The sequence below is a fragment of the Aquarana catesbeiana genome, linkage group LG09 (assembly GCF_042186555.1).
Source record: "Aquarana catesbeiana isolate 2022-GZ linkage group LG09, ASM4218655v1, whole genome shotgun sequence".
NCBI classification, from domain to species: domain Eukaryota; kingdom Metazoa; phylum Chordata; class Amphibia; order Anura; family Ranidae; genus Aquarana; species Aquarana catesbeiana.
Window position 1 is genome coordinate 166600120 of NC_133332.1, and position 25592 is coordinate 166625711.

The 25592-nt window shown below is 42.1% G+C and overlaps 1 protein-coding gene across 1 annotated transcript in view; it reads right to left on the reverse strand.

Annotated features, from left to right (window-relative positions):
- Positions 1–2292: 2292 nt before the first annotated feature.
- Positions 2293–25592, reverse strand: part of TMEM164 (transmembrane protein 164) — a 166193-nt gene continuing 142893 nt past the window's right edge. Inside the window, exons 5-6 of the mRNA XM_073599366.1 lie at positions 17175–17275; positions 2293–14736 (exon numbers count right to left, since the gene is read on the reverse strand). Of these exons, the coding sequence (XP_073455467.1) occupies positions 14530–14736; positions 17175–17275 (308 nt within the window). The 3' untranslated portion in view covers positions 2293–14529. The remainder of the gene's footprint in view (positions 14737–17174; positions 17276–25592) is intronic.

Sequence of the window (25592 nt, forward strand, 5' to 3'; positions counted from 1 at the left end):
CTCTCCCCCCGGCTGAGTGTCCCCATAGCAAGCCACTTGCAATGGGGGCATTTATGCAGACTCGCTCCCAAGCCAGCTCTGTATGTCCATTGACAACCCTGCACTGGCTGTAATTGAGGGCAACAGGAGCCAATGGCTCCTGCTGCAGCCTCTCTGTTCAATAAGGAGAGAGGACCACTGCTCTCGTGTATATCGGTAGATCGAGAACAGGCTCAGGGGGGAAGCTGCATGCAGGTTTTTTTTTTTTTTTTTTATACCTTTAAAGTGGATGTAAACCCTCCCATATACCCAGTGAAGTGAACAGCCTCAGATGATACAGAGATGAAATCCTCCTATATAGGTTTTACATGTATATCTGCAGTCTTCAGCTGTATATACTGTTTAGAAAGTGCACATCCTGTTAGAATTTTCTTTTCCTGATTCACCTTGCCATACACTGTGAGACAGCTGATTGGAGGAAAGGCAAAACTCCCCTCCACATACGCAAAGACTTGCTGTGCTTTGAAAAGACCAGTTCTCTGCTAATCTAGTTATAGCACCCACTCCGACAAAATTCAGCCTGGTTTCAGAACAGTTGACAGAGAACACGTCAGAAGTTATCATGCTGATAACAGAACTGAGCAGGAGAAAGCCACAGGACTTAGGGCTTTGAAGAGAGACAAGAAAATACTACAGATATGTGCCCAGCTCAAATTTCCTGAATCAGGTTTACATGCACAGAATACATTAAACCACTTTACATGCAGACATCTTTTTTAAGAAAGGGTGTTTTTTTTTTTTTTATTTTTTTTTTTTACCTGTACGCAGAGTTATGGCAGTTAAGACTTTAATATAATATAAAAAAGCTCAGTTCTCCAGCTGTGCCCTATTGGCTGAATCCATAGGTACAAATCACAAGAAGAATCCTCAGCATAGCAATAGCTAAGTGTACACACACTCTAGAATGTTCAGTTATAGGTCAGCAGAGCTGTTCCAACACTTGGCCTGAAGAGGGGAATCCTGTGCCACTAAAACACAGATGGTATGTTACTGCTGAGGGAACACCAGTAAAGTGACTTGGAATTATGCATTGAATGGCTAAATGGAGAAACTTTCAAGATTTTCAATAAGTGGCTTGAATCCAACAGTAGCTGTAAATATTACACAATCTTCTAATTCAAGCACAAAGGGGGAAAAAAAAATAAGGAGGAAGGGGACAGCCATTTTCCTTAGGACACTAAAGTGTAACTAGGCAGATGTAAGGTATTAAAGCCCATATGGGGCTGGCCTTTAGTCTATCTGCCTGGTGTCCATTTCTCCTGTGGCTGACAGTAAAACTTGGGTTGGTTAATAATCTATAAAGCCATATCCCCCTCAAGAAATAATTTTTATACATAATTTTTGGAGGCGTTTGTATTCTCGAAGGGCAGCAGTCCCCATATGTCTTTCACTACAGAATTAATGTAGCCTGTACTTGAGTGGCAGTTACCGGTTAGTATTGACTTAGTTTTGTACATAGGTAGTTTGTTGCTAAATTAAAGTGATTGTAAAGGCAGAAGGTTTTATATCCTAATGCATTCAGATAAAAAGCCTTCTGTTTGCAGCAGCCCCCCTAATACTTACCTGAGGTCCTCTCTTCATTGGCTGAGACAGCAGTACGGTGCCATTGGCTCCCGTTGCTGTCAATCAAAGTCAGTCAGCCAATGAGGAGAGAAAGGGTCTGGGCCGGGCCGCAGTTCTGTGTATGAATAGACACAAGGAGCTGCGGCTCAGGTGCCCCCATAGCAAGCTGGGAGGGAGGAGACAGGAGCACCGAAGAGGGGGATCTGGGCTGCTCTGTGCAAAACCATTTCACAGATGAGGCAAGTATAACATGTTTGTTATTTTTAACTTTAAAAAAAGAGACTTAACAATCAGTTTAACTTCTGTTTAGACATGGAAACTTCACAGTCAAGAAAGAGAAGAGAGGCTTATATTAGAAGACATAGTTTATCACATGAGCTTAGTTTACGTGCAATTAGCAACTCCAACTAGATCTGTAGTCCAATATAAACCCAGTGGATATTGTTGGTGGATAATTGTGTGAAAGCTGGTATTTTGTCCCAATGGTCCTGAAGACTCTATGTAGTCTTGTCCAGTTTGAGACTGTTTTGCACAGCCCCATGAGAGGTTGTACTCAAGTAGTGTGTGCAGCAAAGACAAAGGTTGAAAAGTGAATTGGTGTTTAGATGAGGGCAGTCACTGACATTCAAAACTAAGCATAAAATGTGCCTATGGTTGACAGGCTTAACTGGGAAATAAAGAACACCACACTTTCTATCCACAATATTTTATTTCCAAATATTACCAAAACTTATTTGCACATTTTAGTAAAAACCAAGTTACAAAATACCCCATACACATACAGCCAATATTACACAACACACTAATCACACAAACTGGGTTGTAGTTTTCAGAAGAATCTTAAATAATGGAAGCCTTTCTATTAAATATATGCAAGCAAACACAATGACCAGTTGAGTGTTTCTATATTACTTAAATAAATGATTTTAATCTAAGAAAATAAAACAACATAGGAAATTAAATTTAAGTGGAAAAAAAATACTAGACCTAAGCTGATGGTGAAACCCTATTTTTCCTTCACTGTGGCTCACTAATGTTAAGGGAAGCTTCCTAAGACCTGGTTAAGGAACCCATATAAAGGCCATATCTATAGTTTTACCTTGCTGATGTAAGGTTTGAGGAATGCAGAATGACCGGGCCCACTATCCCCCTTACAAGGTGAAATCACTGTCCAAACAACTTTGGTCATTTACCCACATACTAGCCTGTATCTACCACAGCCCAAACCCAAAAACGTGACAAAACACTAAGCACATTACCTTTTCTGAGTGACTTTCTGCCAAATAAAGCCCCAAAGGAGATTTTTGGTTATTGTAGAACGCATCTTTAACCCTTTCATGACTAAGCCTATTTTTGAAATTTGGTGTTTAAAAGTTAAAATCCATATTTTTTGCTAGAAAATTACTTAGAACCCCCAAACATTATATATATATTTTTTAGCAGAGAATCTAGAGAATAAAATTGAGATTGTTGCAACATTTTATATCACATGGTATTTGTGCAGCAGTGTTTTAAACGCAAATTTTTGGAAAAGGGACACTTCCATGAATTTTAAAAAATCCAAACAGTAAAGTTACCCCAATTTTTTTGTATAATGTGAAAGATGATGTTACGCCGAGTAAATAGATACCAAACATGTCACCCTTTATAATTGCACGCACTCGTGGAATGGCGACAAACTATGGAAGCTATGAATTTCCATAGGCGACGCTTTAAATTTTTTTTTTTTACGGTTACCAGGTTAGAGTTACAGAGGAGGTCTAGGGCTAGAATTATTGCTCTCGCTCTGACGATCGCGGCGATACCTCACGTGTGTGATGTGAACACCGTTTACATATGCGGGCGCGACTTCCGTATGCGTTTTCTTCGCTGCGCGAGCTCGCGGGGACGGGGGCGCTTTAAAAAAATTTTTTAGTTTTTTTTTATTTATTTTATTTATTTTTATACTAATAAATGGTGTTTATACTAATAAATACTTTTATTGCTGTCACAAGGAATGTAAACATCCCTTGTGACAGTTACTCTTTATGGAGGGATGGGGGGTCTAAAAGACCCCCCATCCCTCCTTTACACTTCAAAGTATTCAGATCGCCGAAAACGGGGATTCTGAATACTGTGTATTTTTTTAAATTCGGCGCCATTGGCAGCCGAGTAAGCGGGAAGTGACGTCATGACGTCGCTTCCGCGTTTACATTGAGAAGGCTGGAACGAAGCCGCCCACAGCTTCGTTCCAGCCCGCCCCCAGCTGCCGAAGGTACCCGATTGGACACCGGGCCTCCCGATCGCACGGGAGGCCCGGTAAGAGCGGCGGGAGGGGGGGATGTCCCCTCCCGCTCCTCCGGTATAACAACCGAGCGGCTTTTAGCCACATCGGTTGTTATATACAGATAGCCGATCGCCAGCTCTAAACAACGGTACCGGGATGATGCCTGCAGCTGCGGGCATCATCCCGGTATAACCCCCGAAAGCCGAGTACGCAGATATGCGTACGGTCGGCGGGAAGGGGTTAAAATTCACATAATAGGCCTTGAACCCTTTGCCTAGATCGTACAATTTTTCTCCACAAATGTGTTTTGATAGCTGGATGCTTAAAATGTTTTCATGCCATTACAGTGTTAAAAAAAAGTTTTGCAAATGTTAGGAAATGGATATTGTATTGTAAACCACAATGTTTAGTTTTTTGGAGGTTTTTTTTCAATTGTTGGTGCCAGTTTTGCTATCTGCTGAAAAACAAATACAATATACTTTTTTTTGGATGGAGATTTTTTTTTTTACTTTTAAAAAATACTTTGCTTTGAAATTGCAGCTATCGGCATACCAGGAAAACTGTTTGACGTATACTAGAATTTTAGGCAGCATCTACCTGTGCTATTTCTCTTGTTCATGTATGATTATTCTAAAATACAACAAACTTTAATAAAAATGTGTTTACATGGGACTGCACTATATTATTCAACTTATTTGCATACTCTTCCCATTAATATTTATTTTACGTAGAACCCCAGACATGTAGTATGTAGTAAGAAAGGTTAGAGCTTCTGTCAGATTTTTATTATCTCCCTATCAAGAAGTACTTTTCCTCACTTCCTGTCTTACGGACTCCAGTGGGGGCACATAAAACCTAAGCAAGAGTAACTTTTTCTTTAAAGAATTTAGAGCAGGGGTAGGCAACCTTGGCACTTCAGCTGTTGTAAAAATACAAATCCCACCATGCCTCTGCTTCTAGGAGTCACGCCTGTGATTGTCAGGGTCTTGCAATGTCTTATGGGATTTGTAGTTTCACCACAGCTGGAGGGTCGAGGTTGCCTACTCCTGCTTTAAAGTGTAAGTAAACCCCCTATCGTTTTCAGCCAAGGAAGCTGCCATCTTTGCCTATGTTTAATCTACAATTGCCATGATGCTGCACATGTGATCAGTTATGACACCAGCCATTGGATGGTTTGATAGTTTGGTTGAGAGCACAACCAATGGGAGTGTTACATTCTGGCACGTGCCAGAAATTAAACTGTTTTATGGATGGGTTTACTTCTGCTTTAAGGACTTCATCTCACTTAGAACCCTTTCACACTTGTGCGACCTGAAAGTTGCAGGATTTTGCCATGGCTTTAAGCAATGCCTGTGTAATCTTGAGGTCTATGTACCTCAAATTGCATCAGACTAGTGCAGGGACTACTTTGAATTTACTGCGACTTGAAGTCACACAGATACGAATGGTAATCATGGGGTATGACTTGTCATGCGACGTTGCAGGAAAAGTCGCACAAGTGTGAAAGGGGCCTTTATACCTTTGTTCTGTTGGGTTACATGTGCATTACATTAAGGCAGCCCATTCATTTAGAATAGGCCTGAAACACACACAATGAAAGTAAAACTGGACCGTTTTTTTTTTATTTAAAAAGTGCACTGGCATGTGCTCTGCAATTTGAATCTGTTGGCACCTACTGTACTTGTTTATTGGGGCAGCATTTTAAATGAGTGGCACTTAAACACATCACACAGAGGGATGTGCATTTTTAATCACACCTCACGACAAAGCAATAGTCTAAGGCCAGCCTAAAAAGAAAATTTGGCTGGAATTCTACATGAAACCAGGTCTAAGAGTTAACACAAACTCCACTGACATTGAGGCTGCTTTCACACTGCAGCCGCCCGAGCATTAGCGGTAAAGCGCTGCTCGTTTTATCAGCACTTTACAGCTGTTATAGCGCCGCTATTTGGGCGGCAGCAGGGTGCTTTTAACCCCCAAGAAGGGGTTAAAAGCACCCGTGTTGCGATGCTTGCGAATAGGTTTTCAACCGCTTCGGAAAAGAGCTGCCTATTCATTCCAATGGGCAGCTCTTCGGAAGCGCTGCTACTTGCAGGCCTTTTTCTACCGTCCTGCAAGCGCAGCACCCCAGTGTGAAAGCACTTGGGCTTTCACACTGGGGTGGCAGTTTTCAGGTGCTATTTCTAGTGCTAAAACGCCTGAAAACTGCCCCAGTGTGAAAGGGGTCTTAGGGGACACGTGTAACATGGCATGATAAATGCACCACATGATTTCCACATGGAAATTGCACAGATAGAGTTGGGGACTTATTGAAATCATTTTTAATATCTAGTGGTGTAACTTGATCTTGGGTTAGACCGCAAACTAGATTCAGAAATAATTTCCCTTACAAAAGCACTGGTTTAAAAGCGATTTTGTCTCTAAATTCCCCCCAAGTGTATACACTTGTTTAGGCACTGGATACAGAAACAAAACCAGCTCTTTTTGAAAATGCAGCATCAGACTGGGTGTTCAGGGTCAGGTCAAAGGAAAAACATTTTTTTTATGCAAAATTATATTTCCGAATCTGAAGCCAGCTAAGATTTTTTAAACAAGTCAACACTTTCTCTGTTTGTGCAGTAGTATTAACAGTCAAAATCTCCCACTTAATTTCAGAACGCGGCCCTATAATGTCTATACTGATATTCACAGGACAGAAGCAAGGTTTGCTGAATACTTACAATGTATATAATTCACCTAAATGGGGGTGTATGTAAGGGTGCTTGGCAAAACTTGACTTTCGCTTTAAGCAGCACAGTGAACACCCACTTGAAGTAGCAAAGGATTTGCCTATTAAAATGTTGTTGGAAGAAAAGTTTATACTCTAGCCATTCTGGACCTTTGCATGGTAAATAGCATATATCTATCAAAACTCTAATAAAATTGAGCAATTCCTTTTATAAAAATTAATTAGGAGTTTGAAACAGACTCCAGAGAACCAATGGCGTGAGATAAACACCTCCTGTAACAATGGTCAAAAAATGCCCAGATTTGGAAAACTGATCAGGTGTTAAAATTGATCTGTACTCAGATGTTAACTAAGTGCAAGATTACCATCTGTCTGAAGAATAGATTACCTTAACCACTTCAGCTCCCTTAATTAAAAATTTGCTCCCTTAATGACCAGGCCAATTTTTGCGATACAGCACTGCGTCGCTTTAACTGACAATTGCGCCGGTTGTGCAACACTGTACCCAAACATCCTTTTTTATTCCCCACAAATAGCTTTCTTTTGGTAGTATTTGTTCACGCCTGCGGTTTTTATTTTTTGCGCTATACACAAAAAAAAACAATTTAAAGAAAAAAAAAAAAAATTTTTTTTTTTTTTACATTCTGCTATAATATCCAAATATATATATATATATATATATATATATATATATATATATATATATATATACATACATACATACATACACAAATTTATTTATCAGTTTAGGCAGATATATTCTTCTACATATTTTTGGTAAAAAAAAAAAACGCAATAGGGGTATATTGATTGGTTTGCGCAAAAGTCATCACGTCTACAAATTACGGGATAGATTTAGGGACTTTTTTTAAATTGTTTTTACTGGTAATTGAGGCGATTTTTTTTTTTTTTTTTTGCAGGACTGCGACACTGTGGAGGACAAATATGACCCAAAATTACACTTTTTGGGGACCAGTGACATTATTACATTGATTAGTGCTATAAAAATGCACTGATCAATGTAAAAATGACACTGGCAGGGAAGGGGTTAAAACTAGGGGGTGATCAAGGGGTTAGGTGTATTCCCCTAGGTGTGTTCTAACTGTAGGTAGGTGGGCTTACTGGAACATGACAGATCACTGGGAACAGCAAGATCTCTGTCATGTCATCTGGCAGAACAGGGTTATCGCCTTGTTTACATAGGCAGTTCCCCATTCTGCCTCTCCTCACTGCGTTCTCGGGTTGCCGGCGGACATCAAGTCCACGGGCACGCGCCCGCTATCCTCCTTGCACGGGTTGAGCTGCGTGAGCTGGTCGGCAAGTGGATAAAGTGTGTTACTCCATTTCATAATGCAACAGAGGTTATGTGTTCAATTGAAAAATAGGTATTTAGAATTTTTTTTCTTATATCTATACACAAATATTTTGTCTTGCATTTCTTTTTTTTTTTTTTAAACTGAATGAGTTTTAAAAGGTAAGGGTCCACAACAAAAGGGCACACAGGCCTAGTAGATTACACGATAGAAAGAAAAATGGGCAATTGCATACTCACAAGGCGCCAAAGGCAAATAATGCATAGAAACAACAGAACACAAGTGACAGGAACGTCTAGATTTGAAAGTGTGTTGTCAAGACCTAGGAATCCCTCAGGATGTAAATTTGTTTCTAATAACTTTTTTTTTATTGAGTAATGCTATAGGCCTTTTCTCTCTCTTGTTTTTCTTTTGGCTGTTGGACTCCCCGGCCTGAAGAGGGCTGCATTGGTGAAGCATGTTTGTTGATGTCAAGAACAGAAGCCTGCACTGACATTACTCTTGGCTCCAATACCTCATTTTTTTGTTGACATTATTGCGGTTTAATTTGTTCTAGGTAAGGGACCACATATACTTTGAGTACTGATATTTCCTAAACAAACAGCTGCTCCAAGCACACTACAGTGCTGGGCATATGAGGGCATTTGGTCACGTGACCAGCAATGAAGGGAGCCTGGATCCACAGTTTCCCCAGGAAAGTTATTTTTGCCATTCTATTACTTTTTACCCATTCCAATTGGACTGTTACCATGTCCAAAAGTACAGACCATCTATAAATGTATAAAAATGTTCTTTTAAAAGAAAACTAGAAAACCTAGTTACAGCATACATACATACATTACTGGGCCTACTTTTAGTGCATAGTAGATATCTACTCTCTGCTATAATTCACTGGAATGAATGGCACTCCATTTGGGAGGCCTGAAACAAGAAGAGCATAATGCACATTGGTAAAGCATGGCACTGCGCTTCAAAAAAAAAAAAAAAACACATTATATATACCATTATTTATAAAGCTGCAGTATGGCCACGGTAAGGCCATACTGCCGTTTTATACGAAGGTCCTAAGTTACTAAACTTTCCTAACCGTACAATCATTCTAGTAATTTCCAGAATTATTAATATGCAAACAACACAGCCTATAGAGATGAACAAGACAATATTTCAATGATCAGCCAAGATTAAACATTTGATTACCTGTTCCCTCACAATCCTCCTGTTGTGCCTTGAGGTGAACTAACTCCTCAGCATCTACCAAAAACTAAAGTATAGATTTTAAACGGAATGACCCATCGATGCAAAATCTGTCAGCCTAACAGGTGGCCTCTGAGGATTGTAAAACAAAGCCTGTATCTATTACTTAGTATTGTTATATAAACATACAAAATGTATAGAAATTTGAACCCACGATAACATACAAACACATCAAACCGCTTACAAAGAGAAGGGATCAAATGATTGACAACACAATTATACAAGTACTTTTAAATGTAATATAAAATATATAGACTATTTTCAAATTCATACTCTGTTCAGTAGACCAGGGGAAATAAATAATAACAAAAAATAATATAAAACAAAAATTACTTGCATTGATTCCAGATTTTTACCTCAGGTAAACACAGCTAAAGTTGACCGTACAGGTGCACAGTCAAAAGGAGCCAATTTATGACCTTAACCAATATATTCCATGTTAAAAGCTAAGCAAAGTATTCCTGTATTCATGTTAACAGCTGAAGCAATGTATTCCATTTTAATAGTTAAGCAATGTATGCCATGTTAGGAGCTGAAGCAATGTATGCCATTTTAATAGTCAAGCAATGTATGCCATTTTATGAGACACGGCAGTTTTTCCTTGTTTACATTAAGCTGTGATATACTGAGAAGTAGCCACACAAAGGAGGAAAACTTTGAACTACTTCTCAGGGTTCCTGGAATAGGTGTGAGGGCACCATAATGTTATATAGCCATTTTGGATATAAATAGTGCTTAGGGTAGTCTTCCTTAAAATATGTGGCCTTTGGCATTTTGATTGGCAAAATTTAGAAATATGTTGTATGGCACTTTACAGAACTGAGGTACGTATTAAACAAGATTTCTCTGATTTTGATCTTGGAAGATGAAGAAAGAATCCATGGCATATTCTATATTTACACTAGAGAAAGGCAAGGTATTGAATACTCTCTGTAAGCACACCGAGGGAGGACTGCCTAGAACACCATTTTATAAACAGCTGGAGAATAACAGGAGGTTTGGACAAGTTAGCAGCAAATAATAGATGAAGTGTGGATGGATCTGTACTGAAAAACAGATTTTAAAGCGCTCTGGTCTCATTTAAGCATCAATCAATAAAACAGAAAAAAACAGCAGTCCCATGGCATCCTTTGGAGAAAAATTTAGCGAGTTAGCATTAGACAAATCTGTCTTTTGTTAACAACTGCTGCTATATTGGCTTCCGTAACAACAGTTGTAAATCAGACTATTTTGACAGGAATATGTCGGCTGCTATTGCCGAAAATGTTAATAGCCTGATTGGATTTGACTTCCAATCACACAGACCAGAACAATATTGCTGCCAGTTAAGCCAAACTCCAGATCTACATATTTTATCCAGATCGGTGATTCAAAGTACTAAAGCTATTTGATCAATGATGGACAAAACTCTAGAAGAAACTAGCATTTTTAGAAGGAAAGGTTGACCATGGGGCATTGCCAACCTGTCATGCTACTAAATTCCTAAACTAGGTCTCGAAATTTTAATTAATGCACCTCCCTGAAGTTATCTATCTACTCCAGCCAAATTTATAGAAGGTACCCTACCTGTATAGATTGCTGCTTTAATGGGATTCCAACTATCACTACGACATTTATACAAAATACATTTTTCAGTAGAATGCGATCAGTTGGATTCTTTTCCCAACAACCTGGGGACCACAGAAATTTATTGACCACTGACCACACACTGCTGTAGGATCAGAGCAGGCAAGACTCTCATTGCATCTCATCATGGGAGTGTATTTCCAATTTCCAGTAGGTCTAAGCCAAGAAGAGAAAGGACCATAGACAAAAAATTCTTGGCAGTCATAGTCACCATAAAAAAAAAAAGCATGTTTAAACCGAAAAGACTGCAATTTTTTAAAATTGTACTGGGCTATCTTATGTAAAGGTTTTACCTATGAATAGTGCTTAGTGTATTTATTCTTTAATTGAAGGAAGCATAGAATGCATTACCAATGTTGTACAAGCACTACTTGGCCAAGGCATCAGTGTCTATCTTAAGAGCAATCATTTGCAACATGCCTTAATAGCCAGTGACAATGAGGACATGCAGTTCCTGGGCACTTAAAATAAACCTTTCCTAACAAGCAGAGGCTGATATTGCTGACCTCTTGAAAATGCTAGCTGCCTGACTTTTTGCTTACTCTCTGGATTCCATACTTTGAGTCAATAAACTGAAACAAATAACTGAAACTACTTATCTGCATTCTTGCTCTGGATCAGTGATTTCAAGCTGAACTCTAGCCAGGAAGATTATAATACTATCTAATAAAGGTACCTGCATATATATAGAATATATATAGTCGTTTTTGGTGGTCCATTTTCTTTTATCCTATATTCCTGTATGTGCAACTGAGCATAACGGTTCCATTTCCTCCCAGAAGTACTTTTAAAAAGGGCAAGGGTGTCCTGAGGAAGGGTACGATCGGCACAGCACCTGATCATGACCATCCCACATGTTTTAACTAGCAAGAGCAGCTAACAACATGGCTGCCAATCAAAAGGAGGGGTGGGCCTGTCTGGGTGCTGTGCTGATCGTACTCACCCACATCCAGCAGCTATACTGAAGCAAGTCAACATCACAGAACTGCCCCTCATGTTATTTTACATTACTTAGTTCTGGGACTGATACATTTAGTGTAATCCAGAATTCAGTTCTGTGCCGCAACAACAAAAATGCTCACCGCTTCCTGACTTTCACACCAAAACACGGGAAATGTAGTGCTTAGTTCCCTGTAAAGGTGTGACTTGGTGCCAGCTTAGGTTCTCCCCCTGTACCCAGGAACAATGCAGAAACTTACATCAAACCATTACATTTACTATTTTAACAAAAGGGCATTATTAAAAAAAAAAAATCTCAGTAGTTTAATTGAGCAGGACAGTGATTTACTAACACTAGGTGGTCAGGATCCTGAAGTTTAGCTTTAAAGTATTGAAGGCAGAGGGTCACCATGACAATTGAGCAACTAGCATTTGCAGACTGCAATAACAGCAATGGAAACCTTCAAAGTTTCTTTAAAGTAACTGTGGCTCAAGGTGTCTGGACATAGGCTCTCATTCACATCTGCTAAAGCCAAATACTAGCAATTCTGAATGGGCAAAGCTCTAACATTTCCTTGCAGTAATAAAGATTGCCTGTTTCTTCTTATGCCCTACGCCCCTCGCTGCTATTCAGTGTCAGCAGATGTGAATGTCTGTATCATATTCCTACTAGCAGTTCCCTTTCTTTTTTTGTGACAGATTCACTTAAAATTGAACATTAAAAGGAGAAGTCCAGCCTGAGCTTTTTAGGCTGGGCTTCTCCTAAGGGTCACAGAAGTGAAATTTGTTTTGCACTCCTTTGAAACGGTTTCAGCGGAGAACGGTCTGAAGTCCGCTCTCCGCTGACGTCACTGCCATCTGTCGAGGCGGCGCATCATCCCGACTTCCCAAGTCTGGATCTGCCAGCTGCCTTGATTGATGGCAGTCTCAGCGAGCCGCTGAGACGGCCGCTCCCTGCCCCTCCACAGCTCAGTGCTCCAGTGAACGTAGAGAAGCAGAGAGGAGAGACTATGACTGACAGTCAGCAGCTCTCCTCTCAGGGATATGTGAAAACCGAGCCATCTGCAAATGTTCAGTGGCTCGGTTCTCAGTGCAGAGATGGCAGGGGACAGATATAGCATTGGTCTGATGCTGCATCCACATAGGTAAGTATGACTCAAACATTTAAAAAAAAAAAAAAAAAAAAAAAAACTTCTCTTTTAACATGACATAACATTTCCTGATCTTTCCCCCATTATATCAGTAATGGGGAAGATCAGCTGCAAGGAAAATTTAGGTTATACTGATGACTGGTCCCTTGTCCTCTGCCTGTCTTCTACACGGCGTTCACCGATGAGCTCCTCTTTAAGACAGCAGTAGTTGCCTTGCAGTAAGTGATGTGCTCACTATCTCCTAACAGCATCAAATGCAACAAGCTGTCCATGACAACTCATTCATCTTCTTTACAATACCCACACATTTACCTTAGAATATAGAACCAATAACACAGTATAAGAATTGGTCATAGTGATGGCACATCCTGGCAGAGAACATTCTGTAACTGGAGTTAGATAAAACTATGGCAGTGTCCTATAAGTATTACATTTGACAAGGAGGCACAGAGTAAAATATAATAATGCAGGTAAATATTAAAATGAAAAATATGTTGGCATTTTAGGATACATGGAAGAAAATAAAAAAAAAGAGCAAACAGCCAGACTCTAGTAACCATTTTCTAGTACTAGCAAACAATAGAAGAAATACCCAAGTTAGTCACAGAGGACAGTTTGGAGCATTTTGTTTTCTGAAGTCAGTCTCAATTTTCCCCATTGTAAGTGATACGCACAGATCCAGAGATTTGTCCAACAGCAACATACTTTGAATAGAAGTACCCTTAGTTCTAAGGGCCCTTTCACATGTGTGGATGGTTCAGATCCACCTGTCAGTTTTTTCAGGCGGACCTAAACGATCGCTCCATACCATTTCTCTATGGAGCGATGGATGTCAGCAGTGACATATTCGCTGATATCTGATCCGCCCCGCAAAATCCAGACGGATGGAAACCCTATTTTCCATCCCTCTGGCAGATTGGATCGGACGAAAATGGACAGGCGGTCCATTTTCATCCGATCCCCCCCCATAGAGGAGAGCGGAGATCTGACAGGTCCGTTTCTGCACAGTGTGCAGAGACGGACTTGTCATCCGCTGGATCAGCGGGGATCAACGAATCAATCCCTGCTGAGCAGGCGGATGTCTGAAAACTGATTCACACATGTGAAAAAGGGGCCTAGGTATGCGTATGCCTTTAAAAATGTAGGGGAAATAGATCCCTTAGCACATTAGTCATTCAGACGACCTTTAAAATCAAATCACAGTAGAATAAACAATATATTTAACACTGCAGGCCCACAGTCTAGACAGAGAAAAGTGACTCGCTATGGGTTGTTTTGAACTCCCCATTAATAATTATAAATAAAAGCATCAGTTCTTGTAACAGACTGCACTCCCAAACTAGAAAACAGGTCAGAAGGATCCCTGTGCAAAGATGGGCAGCCACCTTAGCCCTCATAAAATTTTGCCTAATGCTGCCTAGCATACAGTTTGGCTCATAGTGCAGCAAAATTGTTAGAAATAATTACAAGTGAAAAGCATATTTAACACCCTGGCTCCTTCTGTAAGGTCACTTGTTTAAGCACCTGGAAGTTCCTAACACTGGATAATAATAATGAAAGGGTTGGTAGCCCTTTTAACTTCTGTATGCCAGTTGTTTACGAGTTTTGGCTAAGAAAAGGTTGAAACTGGGCCACTCCTGTAGTGGCCGATCAATCCACTTTCTTTCCTGAAAAAGGAAACCGCTCCACCAAGAACTTAAAGCGAGGCGAGCCAGAGGAGAATAAAGCAACAATCAACTTCCCATGGATCATGGTCATGATGGTTTGGTGTCCTGATGCCCACATACGATACCAGGGCCCATAGAAGGGGTCAGACACAGCTGGGCACAACATGTTGTTTAGGTTTACTTCCGTAATCTAGGTAAAAGGTAAACAAAGATTAGATACAGCAGGATATTTTTTTTCCCCCATTATTTGATCACAGGTGTCCTTTAAGTGAAACATTTCAGGGTTTGGTTAAAGATTGGGGGAGGGAAAGGCATCTTTAGGGGTTAGAATTTGCCCAGAGTGTGGTTTCAATGCTATCTTCTTATCACCTCTCCCACCCAGCCTTTCTAAACGGTCCTGGTAAGCTTTTACCCAGGCTCCACATAGGTACCGTTTCCGTAAGGGGTGGTCCAGTTGTCTAGTGCGGTGAAGACCTCCTAAGAATGAAGGTCCCCTTGACTACCTTCCATTGACATCAGTCTCCTCAATCCTGATAGGGCCTCGCTGGCCATCCAACAGGAAGTGCCGATAACATCCTGGCAGTAAATGTGGATATCTGAAGAAGGACCCGTGCAGGAAGTAAACAGAATAGAAGGCTAGAGCAGCCCTCAAAATTTCCACTCGCCTGCTCTCATTTGGCGAGCGGAAAATGATTGAGGGGGAGCATGGGCTGCCTCGGAGGGGAGGGGGTGGACACCGCCGGTAGGCGGGGTTGAATAGGAGCCATTCTCCCATCGATCGCTAAGTGGAGGAGAGAGGGGAGGAAGAGGAGTGCCGGCCGGACCATCACAGAGCAGGGATTGCTCACTGTAACAGCTTTCATTTGAATTGCCGTGCGCGCGCCGTCACACACAGTTCTGCCTCCTGGCCCGGCTCCTTTGATAGACAGAACACCTGTCCAAATGCCGGGACGTGTGACGTCTATCAAAGGGGACGGGCCAGGAGGTGTGACTGTGTGTGAGGGCGAGCGCCCGGCAATTCAAATGACAGCTGTTACAGAGGGTAAGCCACACTCTGATGATTCAGCCGGCTCTCCTCTTTCTCTCCTCTCTCTTCCCCTGCACTGGTCAGGCTGCACTGATAAAGTTGTTGTTAATATTTATTTTTGTAACTTATTTCTGCATAAAACTTTTAAGTGTCATTTCATGAGATAATTTATGAGGGTGTGTTTAGGGATGGAATTAGAGGCAGGGCAGGATAGGGATTGGGTGGGGCAACTGGTGGCGAGTACCCTTAAGGCCTGGCTAGTAGCTCAGGACTTGAAATTTTGAGCCCTGGGCTAGAGCACCACATGACCTCATCTACAGATAAGTACATAGAGCTTTTTGATAGGGTTGTAACTTTTGTTTTTAGTATTAGGAATTAGTTAGAGGCTGGCGAGTGGAAGGGGGGCGATTTAATCCCGGGGTGGGGCATTATGTGAACCTGTGCTTTCCTCATACAAAGGAAAGCAATAGACTCCCTTTAACCGGTTCCAGACCGGTGCACGCCAATAAACGTCGGCAGAATGGCATGGCTGGGCAAATGGGCGTACCCGTACACCCCTATAAATTTTCCGCCGCGCCACTGCGTGTGTGTTGGCCGGGAGCTCCGTGAGTCGGGTCGCGGGTCCCGCGGACTCGATCGCCACGGGGATACCCATGATCGCCTCACGGAGAGGACGAACGGGGAGATGCTAATGTAAACAAGCATCTCCCCGTTCTGCCTAGAGACAGTGTCACTGATCTCTGCTCCCTGTGATTGGGAGCAGAGATCAGTGAAGTGTCACATGTAGCCACGCCCCCCCACAGTTAGTAACACATCCCTAGGACATACTTAACCCCTCCCTAGCCCCATAGTGGTTAACCCCTTCACTGCCAGTGTCATTTACACAGGAATCAGTGCATTTGTATAGCACTGATTGCTGTATAAATGACAATGGTCCCAAAAATTTCGATGTGTCCGCCATAATGTCGCAGTCACAATAAAAAAGAAAATCGCTGATCGTCGCCATTACTAGTAAAAAAAAAAAATTAATAATAAAAATGCCATAAAACTATCCCCTATTTTGTAAATACTATAACTTTTGCGCAAACCAATCAAACACTTATTGCGATTTTTTTAAACCAAAAATATGTAGAAGAATACGTATCGGCCTAAACTGAGCAAAAAAAATGTTTTTTTTAATATTTTTGGGGGATATTATAGCAAAAAAGTAAAAAATAATGCGTTTTTTTTCAAAATTGTCGCTATTTTTTTTTTTGTTTATAGCGCAAAAAATAAAAACCACAGAGGTGATCAAATACCCCCAAAAGAAAGCTCTGTGGGAAAAAAAGGACGTCGATTTTGTTTGGGAGCCATGTTGCATGACCGCGCAAATGTCAGTTAAAGTGACGCAATGCCGAATCACAAAAAATGCACTGGTCAGGAAGGGGGTAAATTCCTCCGGGGGTGAAGTGGTTAATGACCACATTTTGTATATGAAAAACAAATATACATGGGAGAAGCTGGGGATAAGTCAGGGACACTGCATACTAAATATGACTACTAACATATCGGACACAAGAATTATAGTTCTACATAGAGTAACAGTTCAACAATACACTCACCAAGCCTAGTATCTGGAGAAGGCTGAAGTGGTAGAAAAACATGAGTCCAGTTGCCAGAATTGCCCACCAGAAGTTACAGAGTGGCTCTGGTGTATACACACCTAGGAGAAAATAGTAAAAACCTGTTCAGATTCATAGCAATGTTGTTTTTTTCACATAACATAAACCTTTACTTTTGGGCTGAGGGTGTTGGGTTTAGGTTGTGGATAAGCTGTGTTTGGGTTAGTGGTGGCATGTAATCGCATGTAAAAAATCTGACAGGCTGGTTGTACCCGATTCAAATCGATGGGTTGACTTGGGTACAATCAGCCTGACCATACATAGATTGAATTCCTGCTGAACCAGCCAAATTTTAATCCATATAGAGACCACAAAGTGCATAGGTCCCTTTGATTGACAATGTGGCATCAAATATATACAACAAAAATCTTTTTCCTAAGTCTAAACACTAGAAACAGTTCATAGTTGGATTTCCTGTGCTTGCAAGCTGGATTTAGTGCTGGAGAAACCTTTGCGATGTGAACTGAAAAAATAATTGAATTGGCTTCAGCATGTATTTAATGTATTTTATAAAGCTTGGTCAAATTCTTAAACACTGTAGAATTTCCAATTCTGCAAGTGTATGTATCATTTTTCAAACATACCTTTAAATGAACACTAGATGTCCCCAGTACACCACTTTTTTCATTACATGTAGTTATAGATGTGGAGAGTCTATGAAATGCATTTATTTTTTAAATGGCCTTATATATTTTGAGTGGTTGCAATGGGCAGCAAAAATATTTTAGCTTTAGCACAAATGTTATTTATCAAACCCTGAGGCTTTTCAATTAACAACTACAGAGCACAGTCTCAGCTAACTACATACACAGTCGTTTTATGAGCCTTACTGAGAGGGACAGTAATGCTGGGTTCACTGCAGCAGATGGAGTGAGACTTTCTACTTGGTGGTATAGCTCATTTTATATGAGCATCACTAATGGAGTTAAGCCTTGGCGTTTGACTGTGCGCTTCGTGACACTCCCAATCTCCAGGTTCAGATATCCTGAACGATATCTTGGACAGCACTTCCCTACATCATAGCAATTGCAGTATAGTTACACCATCTCTCTTCAGTTTTTCATCACGTTTGCAGCGGTTTAAGTGAGACTGTTTGTTCCAGTGTATACAGTCCACTGCCAAATGTCCTTTTTTTATCCATTTTTTCTTATATCCTGTTTGCAGCAATTCAAGTGAGACTTTGTGTCCCAATACAGGTATTTTCTGGTTACTTTTTTTTCCTTTCTCTTTTTCCTCTAATGTGTTTTCATTAACTCTTCCCCTGACTATTCGTTCAATTGCTATCTATATTACATTTTTGGTATTATCATGGTTTATTATATGAGCTTTAGTTCAGGCTATCTTCACATTTACACTTCTGTGCGCTTGCATGGCGGTCTATGTCTTGTCATAAGAAATTTAACCTCTTCATATGTTTTATGCGATGTGACAATCTTTGAGCGATTTTAATCAGTCAATCGCAAATTGCATATATAAATTTATATATAATTTCTTTTATCCATATTGACAAGCTTTTAGCGCACCGTAGTGCCTATGTGTATCGCATGAGTTCAGCACATATAAAACAATTTTTGTTCCACATAATGTTTTGCAAAAATTTCATTTCACTTTTATTAGTATGTATTTATGCACATATATATAAATGCATTTGTTTTTTTTCTAACTACTTTTTGCATCTCCTGTGGTTATTTGATAACAATTTTGTGCACTGTGTGAACTGCGATTTTCCAGTGTCTTATGTATAGACCATAGTTTTTTAACTCAATTAACTTATATTAACACTCTTTATTTTCTGGATCTTTGAAGGTTAACTGTGTAATGGGTGCGGTTTCCAACTCTGAGTTGATTACCAGGTGTTCTACATATTTTTAAATCACTTCCCTTTTATATGTACACATTTGATAACTTTCAATCTAGCTATGAGTAAGCATCAGTAAGATGTGAAAAGCGTTAGCTGCTGTCCTGCATCATCCTATTTTATGTGACCTGTTCTGGTATTTTTGTCACAATAAAGGTGCTTTCTTTTTCATTGAGTGCGGCCGTCCAGGATTCTTTTTTCTTCTCCAGTAATGCTGGGTTTACCAGAACTGCAGGTTGCTCTTTTTTGGCAAATGTAAAGATTGAGCTTTTTGGTGGATATATGCCAGGTCAAAAATGAGAAAATATTTAAACAATATGAAACACTTAAAGTGAGAAAAAACGCAATAATTTTTTTTTTCTTAAAAATAAACATGTTATACTCGCCTGCTCTGTTTAATGGTTTTGCACTGTCACATTAAAAAAAAAAAAAACTTTTTGATCACTTTTATTCCTATTAATGTAAACATTCCTTGTAATAGAAATAAGCAGGACAGGGCCTCTTTATGTGAGATCTGGGGTCAAAAAGACTTCAGATCTTACGTTTACACTTAAAAGCAATCTTGCCCTCACTCAACTCCCTGCCCATCAGGCAATCGGATCATTTCCGCCAGCTCCGGTAAGTAGCGGAAAACGACTGGGAAGCGGTGGGGGGAGGGGACACCTCTCCCACCGCCCATAAAAGTAATCCTGTGGCGAATAAACCACTGGTACCACTTTTATGTTAAAGCCGACCGCCCGCTGTTTAAAAATATACCAGGCTATCTGCTACCATAACCCCGGTATTTAAAATCAAAGTAGCGACGTATATACACGGGCTGTCCAGAAGTGGCTAAAGGAACACTTTGAAAACACATCAGCTCTCAATGGGGAAAAGTATCATGCTGGACATCTATACTGATATGTACTGGGTAATGTGTTAGGAACGAAAGGATGCCACATCGTTTGATGGAAATGAAAATTATCAACCTACAGAGGGCTGAATTCAAAGAAACCCCGAAAATCAAAGTGAAAAAAATGATGCAGCAGGCTAGTCCATTTTGCTGAAATTTCATAGCAGCAACTCAAAATGGTTTAGTCAAAGATTTCGCCAGCGCAATTTTTACAGTGACGAAAAATAAAATAAAAAGTACAGCACATTTTCGTCCACTGTTGAAAACTATGACGAAAATCCAATCCGTTTTCGTTATTGAATGACGAGACGAAAATGGCAAGGAGGGACGTTTGCCAACTTCCATTTTTTACTGAGCTCCGCCTACTTCCGCAATCTGCGTCCAGCAAGCACTGTGATGACTCAGAGAGTGCCAGAGAGTGTGAGCGAGAGCGGCACTGTGTGCATTACAGGTCTCCCAACTCCTCCTGACACCGCGCCAGGTGCCCAGAGGCAGAGCAGACTGTGTGAGTGCAGTGCAGTACAGTACAATAATTGTGGTACAGGCGTACAGCAGGCCTGAGGCCTCCCCTCAGACAACCACCGTCCATCCAGTGCACAATGTACAACAGTGCAAGTGCAACTGTGCAGGCCTCCTGTGACCACTGGCAGTGGCATCCAGGCCTCTTTTGCACTGTCGATTATAGGCCATCTCTCAGACCACAATCCAGGCTTCAGCGCTGTGTGTGCTGCCTTTTTTTCCAAATTTTACAGGCCTACTCTACTCAGACCACTGTGCACACTGCACTGCAGCATACAGGCTTCCAGTTCCTCCCCACAACTCCAAACTATAACAGAAATGTGACTGTCACTGGTAGAAAGAGAAGATATGTGGATGTATTTTACATTTGATGTAAGGCCGGGGTTCACACTGGTACGACAAACGCTCAGACATCGGGAGCTCATGTCGCATTACGTGTGAAAATCAATGTTTCCCTATGGGAGCAGTCTTAACTGGTCTGGCACAAGTCGGTTCGACTTTGAAAGTGCTCTCTGAACTACTTTGGTCCGACTTTGATCCGACTTCAGCCCATTGAATATCACTGAAGTTGGATCAAAGTCGGATAGCCGTCTTGACTGATTTTGGCATGCGACTTGCTCTGATGATCTTGAAGGGAACACGCCAAATAAAAAAAAAAAAAAAAACACAATGGCATGGGTTCCCGCTCAAGGAGCACACCAGGCCCTTTGGTCTGGTATGGATTTTAAGAAAGAATCCCCCCAAAATCCATACTAGACCCTTATCCGAGCACACAGCCCGGCAGGTCAGGAAAGGGGGTGGGGACGAGCGAGCACCCCCCCCCGAACCGTATCATGCCCTCAACATTGGGGGGTGGGTACTTTGGGGCAGGGGGGCCCTGCGCCCCCACCGCAAAGCACCTTGTCCCCATGTTGATAAGGACAAGGGCCCCTTCCGGGCAACCCTGGTTGTTGGTTGTCGGGGTCTGTGGGGGGGGCTTATTGGAATCTGGAATCCCCCTTTAACAAGGGGGCCCCCAGATGCCGGCCCCCCACCCTGTGTGAATGAGTTAGGGGTACATTGTACCCCTACCCATTCCCCTAAAAAAAGTGTCAAAAATAAAAACACATTACACGTTTTTAAAGTAATTTATTATTAGGCAGCTCCTGCGTCTCTTCCGATCTGTTCTCCCCTCTCCGGCTCTTCTGTGTCCTCCGCTGACGTCTTCTGCCTCTGTTGGTTCTTCTCACCTCTTCGTTCTTCTCCCTCTGTCTGCTGTCTTCTGCCGGGTCTTGTCCGCTGTCTTCTCACTCTTTTGCTATCTCTTTTGCCCGGTTTTCTCCGCTGTCTTCTTCCGATGTTGACTTGACGCTCTCTCCCGTTCTAATGCCAGGTGTGCCACTACTTATATTGGCATAGGGTGGGGTCACCGGAGGCACGCCTCTTATGACATCACTGCCCATCATGCCCCGGGCGGTGATGTCATAAAGGGTGGGGCCTCCGGATGATGTCACACGTGACCCCGCCCCATGCCAATATAAGTAGTGGCACACCGTGCACCCAGCATTAGAGCGGGAGAGAAAGTTGAGTCAACATCGGAAGAAGAACAGAGGCAGAAGACATCAGCGGAGGACACAGATGAGCCGGAGAGGGGAGAACAGATCAGAAGAGACACCGGAGCTGCCTAATAATAAATGACTTTACTTTAAAAACATGTGTAGTGTGTTTATTCACTTTTTAGGTGAATGGGTAGGGGTACAATGTACCCCATACTCATTCACATAGGGTGGGGTGCCGGGATCTGGGGGCCCCCTGTTAAAAGGGACTTTCAGATTCCGATAAGCCCCCCCGCCTGCAGACCCCGACAACCAACGGCCAATGTTGTCAGAAAGAGGCCCTTGTCCTCATCAACATGGGGACAAGGTGCTTTGGGGGGAGCACCCCCCCATGTTGAGGGCACGGCCTGGTACAGTTCAGGAGAGAGGGGGCGCTCGCTCGTCCCCACCCCCTTTCCTGACCTGCTGGGCTGTGTGCTCGGATAAGGGTCTGGTATAGATTTTGGGGGGACCCCACGCTGTGGGGGTTCCCCTTAAACTCCATACCAGACCGAAGGGCCTGGTATGCTCTTGGAGGGGGAACCCATGCCGTTTTTTTTTTTTACATTTTACGTGGAGTTCCCCCTAAAGATTCATACCAGACACAGTGCCTGGTATTGTCGGGGATCAAAGTCGGATCCATGTTCATTGAAGTCGGACACATGTCGGACTTCAAGTCGCAGGGGAAAGTCAGATCCAAAGTGGTACGACTTGCGTCGTACCAGTGTGAACCCAGCCTTAAGGACAACAAGACTCTTTGCAAACCATGTGGAGCGACACTCACTGGTAAAGACACAACAAACTTGAAGTGTCATTTGCAGACAACTCATCCTGAAATTCATACAAAAGGTAAGCACAGCAACACTTAACTCCACTTTTTGGGAACAGTCTTATCTACATTGGCACTGCAGGGATTTTTTTTTTTACAAACTTTCTTACAGATTTCATACCTTTTGTTATTCTGAAGTAAAAGCTGTTTGTTTGTCGGTCTATGTTGTGCACTTTAGTCACTGAATTTTAATGGGAGCAAGTGATTTGTTTTCATAATATCTATCAGCAGCGGCCGTTTACCACGTGATCACTCACTCAATACCTATTGGTACGTGCGAGGGGAGAGGGGAGAGATCAGTGGCAGCAGCACTGTGGGCTGGATGTGTAGTGCCCACAGCGCTGATATGTGCTCATCCCAGACATCCATACCCAGCCATCCATGCTCAGCATACCCATCCATACTTGGCATACTCAGCCATCCATCCATGCTAAGCCATCCATACTTAGCTAAGCCATCCATACTCATCCATCCATCCATGCTCACCCATCCATACTCCGCATACTCATCCATCCATACTCAGCATACTCATCCATCCATCCATGATCAGCCATCCATCTCAGCAATATTCAGCCATCCATCCATGCTCAGCCATCCCATCCACCCCCATCCATAATTAGCCATACCCATTCATACCCAGCAATACTCAGCCGTACCCAGCCTACCCATCCGTACTCAGCCGTACCCATCCTTACTCAGCCATACCTGGCCATACTCATTCATGCTCAGCCACTCCCATCCATGGCTCATCCATCCCCATTCATGCTCATCCATGCCACATCAGTTATAATGCTTGCAGCTTGTCAGAATTTGTGGGGCTTTTTTGGTTCACTCACCAGCCTCTTGAGGTCGGATTGACCATGACCCTGGTCCACCACAAGTTCTCAAAGGGATTAAGGTCTGGGTAGTTTCCTGGCCATGGACCCAAAATTTTAATTTTTTGCTCCCACTTCCCCAAACCACTTAGTTATCACTTTTGCCTTATGGTAAGGAGCTCCATCATGCTAGAAAAAGCATTGTTGTTCATCACCAAACTATTCTTAGATGATTAGAAGTTGTTCTTGGAGCCTGAGGATGTTTTTGTACCATTTATTCATGGCTGTGTTCTTAGGCAAAATTGTAAGTGGGCCCACCACTCCCTTGGCTGAGTAGCAGCCAACCGCACACATGAATGGTCTCAGGATGCTTTACTGTTAGCATGACAGTCACGCAAAAAGTTCTTTTTTTTGGGGGGGGGGGGGGGTTGGCATTTATACAAGGAATTCATCTGGATACCTAATGGCAGTCAGGGTGCCATTGTCTAGCCTGTAGAGGTTTGTGCATCCCTCCATGGATATGCCTCCCCAGGTTATCACTGGCCCACCACCAAAACCGGTCATGCTGAACGATGTTACAGGCAGCATAACGTTCTCCACAGCTTCTCCAGACCCATTCACATCTGTCACATGTGCTCAGGGTGAACCTGCTCTCATCTGTGAAAAGCACAGGGCACCAGTCGCAGTCCTGCCAATTCTGGTGTTCAATGGCAAATACCAATCAAGCTCCACGGTACTGGGCAGTAAGCACAGAGCCCACTAGATGTCGTCGGGCCCTCGGGCCACCCTCGTGAAGTTTGTTTCTGATTGTTTGGTCAGAGACATATACTCCCGTGGCCTGCTGGAGGTCATTTTGTTCCTCCTTGCACAAAGCAGATACCGTCCTGCTGATCGGTTAAGGACCTTCTACGGCCCTGTCCAGCTCTCCTAGAGTAACTGCCTGTCTCCTGAAATAGCCTCCATGCTCTTGATACTGCTGGGAGACACAGCAAACCTTCTGGCAATGGCACATATTGATATGCCATCCTGGAGGAGTTGGACTGCCTGTGCAACCTCTATAGGGTCCAGGTATCGCCTCATGTTACCAGTAGTGACACTGACCCTAGCCAAATGCATAACTAGTGATAAACAGTCAGAAAAGATGTGTATTTTCGGGGTGTCTTTGAATTCAGTCCTCTGTAGATTTATAATTTTCATTTCCATCAAAAGATGTGGCATTATTTTGTTCCTAGCACATTACCCAGTCCGTATCAGTATAGATATCCAGCATGATATTTTTCCTCATTGAGATCTGATGTGTTTTAAAAGTGTTCCTTTCATTTTTTTGAGCAGTGTATTTTACATTCCCATCAACCCCTATTTTCAAGAAGCTTACAATCTAGGGTCCCAAACTCACATCCATTCATAAACATACTAGGGCCAACCTAGACAAGATTCAACCTACCAGCATATCTTTGAAGTATGGGAGGAAACCGACACAGGCACAGGGAGAACATGCAAACTCCAGGTAGGTAGTGTTATGGTGGAGATTCAATTCAAACCAATGTCCCCAGTTCTGCTAGCATGGAAGAAACTTTCTCAATGGAGGAGGAGGGGGTGGGTTCCAGTCAGGAACTTTTGCTATTGAATTCAGCCCACAGACCTGAAGTTATTAACCCGCTGCACTCTAGAAATTCAGAGCCAGGAAGAGGAAAGGGCATTCCTGCACAACACAAGATATACTTTACTACAGATAAGTTAGGATAAAGCAGACCTTCACTCTTTTTTCAGGGGGCATGTACCATTTTTGAAAGGTACCTGCTCCCATTTCTTGATTTCTGGCTGAGGTAAAAATGACGGTCTTTGCCTTTCCCACCCACAGTCTCCTGGGA